Source organism: Ochotona curzoniae, unplaced genomic scaffold, assembly GCF_017591425.1.
Source record: "Ochotona curzoniae isolate NIBS_2020 unplaced genomic scaffold, NIBS_Ocur_1.0 contig_1274, whole genome shotgun sequence".
NCBI classification, from domain to species: domain Eukaryota; kingdom Metazoa; phylum Chordata; class Mammalia; order Lagomorpha; family Ochotonidae; genus Ochotona; species Ochotona curzoniae.
Genome location: NW_024465023.1, coordinates 6,244,464 through 6,256,009, shown reverse-complemented (window position 1 = coordinate 6,256,009; position 11,546 = coordinate 6,244,464). Strand labels below are relative to the sequence as shown.

Below are 11,546 nucleotides of genomic sequence, written 5' to 3'. Positions count from 1 at the left end.
TCTGTGGCCAGGATTGTGAAGCCACATGGTACAGAACATGCCAACCCAGGTTAACGGATCCCTTTAGAAGGGGCTGCAGACATGAGAGGTTTGCTGAGGGCTTCCCTAGGGTGTGGTGTAATCAGCAAGCATCTTGTCGCACCTGTCTGGTTCCACTGCTCTTCAAAGCTCGGCCAGAGTCCCACCTTTTTCCCCAGGCCACCTCTACACAGAAACTGACAGCAAGGCTCCAGAGGTGATACAGGGAGGGAATGTGGGTTCCATCTCTGGCCCCAATACTTCCCAACAGTGGGATACTGGGAAATGAATTCTACCACCTCCCCTTCCAGGACCTCTAAGAGGGTTGGACAAAGTCACGAAGTTCCCTCACAGCTCTGACAAGCTGGGGGATCTCACTGTTTGCTATAATCTTAAGGGATGTGGGGCTTACCTGGGGAAGCCCTCACACACATCTCTTGAGATAGGAAAGGAGTTGGCATCCTAGCTTGGAGGAGTGTCACTGCACAGGAGGTGCTTAGCCAATATTTATTGAATTGGATGAATGAATCAATGACTGGGAAGACAGGGGAGTGGGAAAGCACACAGCATGTTCAACTAGATTGAGGGAGGAGTTTCTGTGAGGTGGCTAGGAGACTTTGATTCAGAGATGGAGGAGGAAGACACAAGTGGGATGGGGTGGGGATTCTGCATGTTCAGGGCACACATTCTACCCTCAGTCACTCTCCACATCTGAGCATCAGTCACCAATTCCAGTTCTTCCTCCTCCCTTAACAAAGAGTCTCCGGGTCCATACTGTCTCTCATAAACACATTCATTAATTCCAAACTTTGACTGGGTGCCGGTTTTGTGCCAGGCACTGGGCTTTTTGCAGAAGATAGACTGATGCACAAGGTATTCCCATATCCACCCTCTGTGTTGCTTGCAGCTTTATTTAGAGACAAAATGAAAAGTTCATATAGCAAGAAGTCGAGTAACAGGAAAACTACAGACACAGGTGCATCCAGAATAAATACCTAACCTGATCTGCTTCTGCACCAACTGGTTGGCTGCAGCAAGCTTCTTCAGTTGACATCTAAAGTGGAATTGTCCTAACATCCCACTTCAAACAAGTTCATGGCTCCGCCACTGCCTTTAAGTTATAGTTTCCAAATCCACTGCACTGTAGAGTCAAGGCTCCAAGGTCCCACTTTTAGACTTCCTGGAAGTGTGTTTTCAGAGCCTTGGCCCAGAATGCTGCATGGATTTACAATGTACAAATGGCTTGGAAACCACACTGTCCCTTAAAATGAACCTGGACCCCTACAGCCAGATACTGGATGCTCTTCCAGTCTGTCTCCTGTCTAGCTTTCCTTGCTATTCTTCCAAGAATTTGGGCTTCAGTATTTCTGAGCTTGCCTTGTTGCTGTTATTGTTTGCCTGAGTCTTCATGCATGCTATCCCCACTACTCCGAAATTCCGTCTACTTCCTCAACTGGCTCATTTCTAGCAGTTCTTCTAGTCCCAATCCAGCTGTCACCATTAGGGGATGCCTTCTGTGAATCTCCAGCTAAGCTAGATGCCCCTCCTGTGCTGTCAGAGTGCCCATCAAGTCACATGGGCAACAGCTTACCTTTTGAATGGCTTCTCCAGCAACCAGGGAACTCTTCAAAGGCAAGACAAAGGCTTGGGCCCATCTTTGTGCTCCTATTATACAACACCATAATTTCTAAAACTTGTAAAATCACAGGTGGATACTGTGATGGAGTACTCAACTCTCTTGACCAAAGCCACTGGGTTCACAGTATGAGTAGATGGACTTCCTTCAACATGCCCTAGGGATTTTGCATGGACGCAGCTTGCTTTTGCAAGCATACCATGGTGCCTGCCCTCCTCCAAGGATGGCCTTCATTTGACACATGCTGCCCAGCAATGGCAGCAGACACAACCAAAGAGCAGTGTGTGAGCAGTAAGGAGACCAAAGTCTAGGCTCTGCCAAGGAAACCAATGAATTCCTAGTCAGGCTACCTCATCACACCCTTTCCCTCCAGAACTAAAGTCCTCAAAGCTCTTTCATGGCATTTGTGTTCTTGGGGGCTGAGGCCTTAGCCAAGATATGTCCTGTAATCCTTTGCACCCTGTGAGGTGGGGTTAGTTATCCCCACCTCATCTACCGAATCAGAGTTGGAGAAGAGAGCAGAGCAACTGACTTGTAAAACAACTCTGGATGTGGGGAGACAGCAGGGAATCACTGCTTTTCATTCCAAGCTCTTCTGTACTATTTTGTTTAGTACCTATTTACATATAGTCGACTTTTAAAAAGAGGAAGAAAGAAAAAGCTTTGTAAAGGATTCTGTACAGCCATGGTAGATGGCCTCTTCTATAATGGAGAAAACACTAGCATGATTGGAGGACCAGGGTTCCAATCCAATATTGTCCTCTGACAGACACATCACTCCACCTTTCTGGGCCTTAGTTCCCTCGACTGTGAAGTGGGGAGAACAGCAACTGTCATCCATAAAAAGACTGATTTACATGGCATCCCAACAGCTTTCATATAACCTTCCCTTTGCTGTTTTAAGCATCTGCCATTTCCTTTCAGGAGATCAGGGGTCTGAGGCTCAGAGGTGGACTACTTGGCCACGTCTCCAACAGCTATGATTTGAACCAAAAGTGAGGCCCAAACTGTTAACAGCCTTTGCCGAAATTGTGGCACATGTACCACTGGTGGTGACTTTTTTGGTGGAACACAAATTCATTTCAATAATCATGCCTTTTAATTGATCTTAGCAAGATACACCAGTCCCACACCAAACCTGTGACTACACACCTATGATGAAGCTGATGTCGGTAACTGTGTCAGACCTTAGAGCACCACAAGAAAATCACAGAATACGACAAGAGGGCCATTTGAAAGTATCTCCAAAAAACAAAACATAAATATGGCCCACATTAGCATTCCCATGACTGCACAATCCCACTATGAGGACTAACAGCCCTCTTCCCTTCTTGCTCGCTCTCTCACACACACAGACTTCCACAGGCATATGGTTAGTCCTGTGTCTTATTCTTTAATAGTAAAAACTAAAAACAGCCTTATTTTCCATAGCAGCAAGGGACAAGTAAAACGCAGTAGGGTCATATGGTGATCTACACAGCAATTACACAAAAGGGATTGATTACAACCTAGCAACATGAGCGGGTCTCTAAAACATCATTATTAGGCAAAGCAAGCAAATGAAATAAACAATTCAATAAGCCTTCTGCATCAAAAGCTATTTCCAACAAACTTATCTACGTAAAAGTACTAGACTTTAGATAGAAGTACAATGGTAGGTTGAGGGGGGGAGAGAAGTTGGTAGCTGAGTGAGACTACCTGATCTATATAATCTAATTTCTTAAAAAGAGAATTGATTAGTTCATTACTTAGATAACAGGAATTGATTAGACTTTAAAAAGCGAAGAAATACACAGATGAGACAAAGGTCTGTAGGTGGACAAGTGAAGGTGGCAGGCGTTCCTAGTAACTAATGAGGGCAGTTCCTCACACGCGTCAGGTTGGGAAATGGCCCAGGCAACCTCTCTCCTGCTTCTTCGCAACCAGGGCTGATGGCTGACTACCCAGTTATCACATCTAACTGAAGCTCCAGGCTTCCCAGGCCCTCACTGACCAGGCAGAGCCCATCAGTGCCCTGGCACTTTCCCAAATCACCAGAGCATCCTTAACCTCCCAAATCTGTATGCTGCTCCCGTCCCTAACAGCCAGGATTAAGATCAGAAGTCCTCAGGGCTCCAGGCACAAGAAGGCTTGTATTCTGATGGGACAGCACCTACTGGGCTCCACACAAGGGTAAGGCCTACAGTGAGGAACTTGACATCATCAAATCCTATGAGGTAGGTAAATACTGTTAGCCCCATTTTACAGATGAGGAAACTGAGGCACAGAAAGGTGAAATGACTTGTCCAGCATCAAACTGATCAAAAGTGTGCCAGGACCCTTAACTGTCCCCAGAGCGCTTTGTTGCCTTCTCAGTGCCTGATCAAAATCTAGCGGTCAAGGTCCTGATGACATGTGACAATTCCCTGGAGGCGACAATCCTCATCTCACATTCAAAGTACATGACAACATCCAGCTAAACCCAGTAAATTCCCAACCCACTGCAGCTCCTTACCAGGACAGAGATCATGCACAATTCCACTCCGAATGACAAGCATCCAGCCGGACAGCGTAGTCCGTTATGTACTTGATGAGCACGCAAGCGAACAAACACATCAGGGAGTGAAGGTGACTGCTGAAGACCCCCCGGGAGGAGCACAGCACCTTTGTCCAGCTCTGGGGTGCTATCCTAGGCTCTCCTGGAGGCAGATTCAGCCTAGGCTCCTTTCCAAAACAGGTCTCCGGGATCTTTTACTATTCTGCATACACACACACATGCACACAGGTGGCCACACATCCACACACTGGGCAAAAGGCCCGGGGGAGCCATGCGGATGGATGGTGAGGTGGAGAGATCTGGGAGGGAAAGATGGAGGGACGGTCCTGTTCAGCCCAGCTCAGCACCTCCTTGCAGAGGCCAGGAGGCTCCCTGTGGCTCAGGAAGTTCTATTCCAGACGCAGCAGCATCTCTGTTCCTCTTCATGCTTGACGGCAGAGCCTACATTCCATGACTACACCAAACAGGGCCAGGAGACAGGGAAGGTTGGCAGCCAAATATCCAAAGAATGGCAGAGGGGCAGCTAAGGGATCCCAGGCAGGGCAGGAGGGCAGAAACTACTGCTACTGCTCATTGGGGTTGGGGTTGGCATCTGGGTACTTGGTGAGGTCGAAGGTCAGGACTTTGCTGATGACACAGTCCCCTTGCTAAAGAAGGAGGGAGAAAAAGAAAAAGAGAATGGTGAGGGGAGTGTTCAGAGGGATCTGGCACGCTAGGACCAGGGGACCTCAAGCCCTCCTCCCTGCAGGGCTGCCACGAGCCCAGCCAATGGTTTTCTCCAGGTGTAAGAAGACATGTGCAGCCCTGCGTGCCTTCTCTCCCTGTGTACCTCTGCGCTCTCCTCTTTTCTCTCCACTGCCTGGCTGCCCCTGCCTGCCCCTAAACGCAATGGGCATGCCCACTGGGCCTGGCCAAGCCTCCAAGGCAGGGCTCCAACAAGCCCAGATGGCGGCCGCTCAGGACCTGGTTTCCTGTGCATCCCCCGCCCCCTTGTCCCTGCACTGCAGCCTTCCCTTCCTGCCCTGGGGAGTCAGGCAGGGAGGGGGCTCAGCTCCCGAGCCAGGTCCCCTACCTCGGGGTAGACGCCAATAAGGCTCTCTGCCTTGGTGTAGAACTCTTCCTTGAGAGAGATGACGATGGCCTGGAAGTTGCATGTCGACTGCTCCTTGATGTAATTTGCTACCTGTGGGAGGGGTCGCCAGGCACTTAGGTGGGGCTGAAACCCTAGTGCTCCCCCTATGTTTTCTAATCAGAACCAGTAGGCAGGGGAGAGGAGGAGGAGGCTGGCACTGGGGTGCAAGGGATAGAGGGCGGGAGAAAAAAAAACCCGAAGAAGGAAGCTACCGACTACCACAGTGTGAATGACCCTAGGCCTAGCCTCCTGGACACACAGAACGGGCAGCAGGAATGGCAAAGGCACAACACAGGAATTACTTCCTGCAACCTAGCCCAACCCTGGGGATCCCCTCCCAGGCCCCACTTTCCTTGCACCCACCTTGCCGATGTTGGTGTTATCCAAGGCAGCATCGATCTCATCCAGGACGAAGAAAGGGGCTGGCTTGTAACTGGGAGGGAACCAGTAGGTGAGCTGCTACTGAGGGGAGGAGGGTGACAAGGTGGGGTGGGACAGCCCCACGGCCCACCTGACCGACCAACTGCCCTCTGTATTTGTTCAGATATGAAACGCCCCAGGCCTCACAGCTGCCTGAGCTGCCAAAAACCCATACATACTGCAGAGCCTTCTTAACACAGGCAACCTGGTGCTCCAGGATCCGGACGAATCACGAAATACACGGTTCTTGCATTAGTTGCCCAGCTGGCTGGGAAAATAAAGCTGGCCACAACCGGACAAGCTCCCCCCAGAGGTCCAGCCCCACGCCCACCACACTGTCATGCCTCCTGGCTATTGCGTACGCTGCACCTACAGTCCAGAATGCCTGCTGGTCTTCTAGGCAAATGTCTTCTCAGTCTTCACATCTTCTGCTCCAAGTGCCACCTGCCCTCCAGAACATTCCCTGGCCCAACCTTGCCACACCAGACCAGGGGTCACCTCCTCTGCACTCACTCAGATTCTGGCTTCCACCAGACATGGGAGCTCCTCCAGGACAGACCACATTTGATTCCTCTGCCGTGCCCAACCCTCCACAAGGACTGCGACACAGCATGAGGCTGTCCCATGGGACACTAAGTTGTGGGGGTCAGGCTCAAGTACTATTGGTGTTCAGGAAGGGGAGCTTGGGGTACGCCACAAATGGTCAAAGAGGGTTTCCTAGAGGAAGGGGATGGCGAGGATGAAGCATGTAGGGGCGAAAGGTGACAGTCTAGCCAGAGTTGCATGAAAAGGGCTTGTGAGCCAGCAAACTTGTGAGCCAAAGCTGGGAGGCTGAGACTGAATCCATGCAAGGGCCAGTGAGGACATGACGAGTGGCTGAGCATAGACAGGGCCAGCAGAAGCAAGGCCAACTGGCCGCAGTCGATAGCAAAGTGGTAATGCATTCTGGAGTCCGCCAGAACAGCTGCACCTGTTCATATCTCTGCATATCCCTGGGCCCCCAGGGTCTAAGGGCAGTCTCAGCTGAACTGGTCAACTGTCCTGAGAGGCAGCCTTACCTGTGGATGGCAAACAGCAGGGCCAAAGCTGCCACTGTCTTCTCCCCGCCGGATAAGTTGTCCATAGGCCGGAAGCGTTTGCCAGGAGCCACGCAGTTGTAGTTGATGCCATCCAAGTAGGGCTCCTCTGGGTTCTCGGGACCCAGGAATGCCTGTGGAAAAGCAGACTCGTTAGGATCCCGATGGGAGTCAGGCCAAGTGCAAGGCAAAGGGCAACGGCGGCTGGTTGCAGTTGGCTGGGCAAGGGGCTGCAGCCTACCTGGGCACTGCTGTTGCGGGACAGAGCCTTGTAGATCTCATCGATGTTGGTAGCCACAGACTCAAAGCAGGCGTTGAAGCGGTCAAAGCGCTCCTTCTTGATCTGTTCAAACGCCTGCTTGGCCTTCTTCGCTCGCTTTCGGGCTGCCTCAAACTCTGCCAGAAGGAAAAATTAAGGGCCCTTCTTTCTGTGCCTTAGTTCTGTCAGGGCAGAGGGCTAAGCCCCAACCAGGATGACTCTGCAAATGATAAGCCAGGGCAGGAACATCCCACAGGTAAAAAAGGATGCCTGAAGAGGATCAAAGAGGCTCTCAGCAATCTGCACCTGCCACAAGACACAGCGCAGAGGAAGAAATCGGGACCTAGAGTCATATGAACATGGAGCCTTCCCTGGGCCCTGCCAGCAACCAGCCGTGTGGCTGCAGACAAGTCATGTACCCGCTCAGAATCTCTAGGGTTTTCTACTCTAGCATCCTGTTGATAACCCCCTGGGTTATAAAAACAAACAAAAAGCTTGGAGGGCTTTTTTTTTTTTTCATTTTTCATGAATACAGTTCCAAAGCCTCAGGGATTTTCCCTCTCACCCTCCCCAGTTACCCCCCCACAGTTTTCACCTGTATTATAACAATAATCTAGCCCTTCAACAACAGTCACACGTCTATCATTCTGCTATTGAAGTGTATCCTGACATGGTTTTAAGTAACAAATTCTGTAACAAGTAGGCAATAAAGCCATGGGTTATACAGTAGGCGCCCAGCATGGCTCTAGCCTCCAGAGCCTTCCCCTTGGCCCAGAGGTGGGAGGGGGTGGGGGAAAGGCAGGTTGTAAGTCTTACCATCGGAGGTCTCCTGGAACTTGTCTCGGACACTCTCCAGCTTTTCCATGGCCTTCATGTTGGGGGCAGCAATGCGCTGTAACACGCTCTGCTGCTCGTTCAGCTTCTGCTGCAGTGTGTTCATCTCCTGCTTAATCTCCTCCTCAGCCTGGGCATCCTGCAAGTCCCAGGACCCACCGCATCAGCAAGGGCCTGGCCCACCAAGACGGTGGTCCTGAGGGGACCCGGGGCACCTGCTCTCCCATGCAAAGGCAGACTCTTTCCCAATTTGCCTCATCCCACCCGATTCTCCGACTTACAGGAGCCATTCCCACCACGGCTGGCAAAAGCAGGCTGTTGTAGCTTTCTCCTCTCCAGCCCTTCCCCCAGGCTCTGCCGACCTCTCTGCCTCTCTGGAGGAGCCAGGTGGTGGTGCCCCTCTCTGGCTGTCAGCCCAGGCCAGGAGCCAGCCCCATGCCAGGGTGACCTCGAGGCTCCCACACACGCTGCTCCAGACTCTACTTACGGCACCACAGTGATGAAGTCAACTCATACTGTCTGCTTAGATTGCTAGAGCTGAGCCAATCTCACTTGCTTTAAGCGCTTAGGAATATTGTAGTGAAAGTGCCTTTCTGCCACATTTCATCAATAAATGCTTATTCAGGGCTGGGGACTGTGGCGTGGCAGGTGAAGCTGCTGCTAGGGACGCTCACACCCCTTACCACAGTGCCTGCTGTGTGAATACTGACGACGCTGCAATTCCAACCCAGCTGCCTACTATTGCACCTGGGCAGGGGGGAGCTGGCCCAAACGCCTGTGGCCCTGACACCTATGGTTCTGACAGCTGGTTCTGTGGGAGAACCAGCTGCAGGTCCAGGACCCTGGCTTCAGTTGCCTACCCACAACTGTTGCAGACATTTGGGAATATACCAGCAGATGAAAGACTGTGCACCTTTCAAATGAAATGGAAAAACAAAATTTTTAAAAAAGATAATCAACTTTTAAACTTTTGTTCAAAAGCAAAGAAACCAGGAAAGCATTTAGCAGTGGTACTAATGGTATGTGTGCAGTTTCCATGGGTCTAAATGTGCTGGAGATACTTTATTCTGAGTTGCAGGGAAACACACGTTTTGAGTGACTCCAGAAATTCTCTGTGAAGATCTCTAGGCCCTACTGTGGAGTGGTTTCCAGGGCAGGATTTTCAGTGAACTATGAAAAGTGCAAATCAGTATGCTATCTTTATTTAAGAGGAAATATGAATATATTTGCATTTTAAACAACCATAAAAAGGGGATAACCCAAAGACTAAAGGATTACCTATAGAGAAAGCAGTAAAGGGGACAGAAAGTGTTCTCTTCAAGTACCTTGTTTCACACTTCTGGTTTTCAAAATACATGAAGATGTTACATAATCATGCAACAACATTAAAATCAAGGTCAGAGCTATGGCACAGCCTGGGATCCTGACATCCACAGGATGTCAATGTGCTGGGTCAAGTCTCAGCTCTTCCATTTCTGGTCCAGCTTCCTGCTAATGCACCTGGGAAAGCAGCTCGAGATGCTTCAATGTGCTTGGGCCCCTGCTACCCCCATGAAAAACCCAGATGGAGTTCCAAGCTCCTGACTTAGACCTGGCCCAGCAATGGCTGCCGTGGTCATTTGGGGAGTGAACCAGCACATGGAGGGTATCTCTTTCTGTCTCTCCTTCCCTCTGCCTTTGCAACAAATAAATAAAACTAATCTTCAAAACCAGAATTAACTCAAAATGCATTAATTTGGGGTAAAAAAAAAAACTGTTGGGTGTTCACAAGATGCCAAAAACATCTCCCCAATGATAATTTATTAATCCATATGAAACAAAAAAGTGTACATTTAGCTTTGAGAGATCTGGCAATTAATTCTAACTAAGGAAACGTGCTAGGTTTCACCAACAGTGGGCACTCCTGATGTGATGCAATTCTCGACAGATGCCCATACCAAGTGCACAGCCCCATGCATGCAAAGTTCCTGCCCAAAACCCCCCCACAGAGCCCCAGATTATACCCAATTTCTAATTTACAGGAGACAGCAGGGTTGGAAAAATAGGTTAAATGATGCATTCTACAAAGAAACTAAGAAATCTCTAATGTGGTAAATTTTCTAAAACAACTCACACAGATTCTTCAGAAGATACTGTGCAAGAGAGATGAACTCGTTTATATTCACCAAACTCAAGGGGAAAGCGTCTGGTCTAGAAGATAAGACACCACCTGGTGGGCTAACATTCCATTTCAGAGTGCCTGGATCTTTTTAGTTTTTGGTTGGAGTCTCAGTGCTGCTCCTGACTCCAGTTTCTTGCTCATACCACACTCTGGGAGTCGGGGGTACCAGGGTGTGGTAGCTCAGGTGACTTGGTCTTTGCCACCCATTCTCAGACCTGCACTAGTCCCCGGTTCCTGGCCTCACCCTAGAGCTTTCCTGGGCTATTGCAGCTGATTGGAAAAAGAAACAATAGATGAAAGATCTCTAACACTTAGTAAAATAAAAACCAAAAGCAATTTAGTAAAACTTGATTTCATCCTAGTTCCAATGAAGGGGAAGGAGCTCTATAAAGACTCTTGAAACTTCTAGGAAAACCCAAGTATGAATTAGGTACTAAGTACTATTCTTTTAGGTATAATGTGAAATTGCGGTCATGTATGAGAATCTCCTGTTCATAGCAGGCAGAACAATCCAGGATTGAAGCATCAAATGTTTCTGCTTTGTTCAAAAGGTTCCCAGGTAGGAAGGTGGCTGGTGATGTTACTTAGGAGACCCACATCCCAAAATGGAGTCCCTGGGTTTGTATCTCTGCTCTTGTTTCCAAACTAGCTTCCTTCTAGTGCAGACCATGAAAGTCAGCAGGTGATGGCTCAAGAACTTAGGTCGCTGGCACCCTCGTGGAGGACCTACCTGAAATTTCAGGCTCCTGGTTTCACCCTGGCCAGCCCCAGCTGTTGCAGACATTTTAGGAGTGAAACAGCAAATGGAGGAGCTCTCCCTATCTGTCTCAGTTTGGCTCTGCCTTCTGAATAAATTTTTTTAAAATGTATAAAAGACTGGCCCCGGTGCGGTGGCGCAGTGGTTAAGGTCCTCGCCTTGCACGCCCGGGATCCCATATGGGCGCTGGTTCTATCCCGGCAGCCCCACTTCCCTTCCAGCTCCCCATCTGTGGCTGGGGAAAGCAGTCGAGGACGGCCCAAGGCTTTGGGAACCTGCACCCGCGTGGGAAACCCGGAAGAGGCTCCTGGCTTCGGATCGGCATAGCATCGGCCTGTTGGGCTCACTTGGGGAGTGAATCATCGGACGGAAGATCTTCCTCTCTGTCTCTCCTCTCTGTATATCTGCCTTTCCAATAAAAACATAATAAAAATAAATCTTAAAAAAAAAATGTATAAAAGACTTAGCAAAAACAACCCCAAAACATGCATGTATCGGGGTGAAACAGAAGAGATGAGAGAGTCAAGGTGGTAAAATACTCATTGACAAAACTAACATGAAAGGCGCATAGCTTCACTGTTCTTTCAACTATGCTGTAGTTTAAGCCATTTTATTAGTAAAGTTGGGAACTAAGTCAAAAGGCTACAATGAACAATCCGCAAAATTTGAAAACAAAGAAATTGGTTAAACATTCAAAGAGTTCTTTCAACTTAATTT

General features: G+C 49.3%; 1 protein-coding gene across 2 annotated transcripts in view; it reads right to left on the bottom strand.

Annotated features, from left to right (window-relative positions):
- Positions 1-520: 520 nt before the first annotated feature.
- SMC1A (structural maintenance of chromosomes 1A) overlaps positions 521-11,546 on the bottom strand; it is a 48,172-nt gene continuing 37,146 nt past the window's right edge. The window contains exons 20-25 of one of the 2 annotated variants that reach the window (XM_040998321.1): positions 7,894-8,050; positions 7,060-7,214; positions 6,801-6,952; positions 5,682-5,755; positions 5,263-5,369; positions 521-4,837 (exon numbers count right to left, since the gene is read on the bottom strand). In XM_040998321.1, coding sequence (XP_040854255.1) covers positions 4,754-4,837; positions 5,263-5,369; positions 5,682-5,755; positions 6,801-6,952; positions 7,060-7,214; positions 7,894-8,050 — 729 coding nt within the window. In that variant the 3' untranslated portion in view covers positions 521-4,753. Of the gene's footprint in view, positions 4,838-5,262; positions 5,374-5,681; positions 5,756-6,800; positions 6,953-7,059; positions 7,215-7,893; positions 8,051-11,546 lie in introns of both variants that reach the window. The other variant, XM_040998312.1, reaches the window with a different exon arrangement.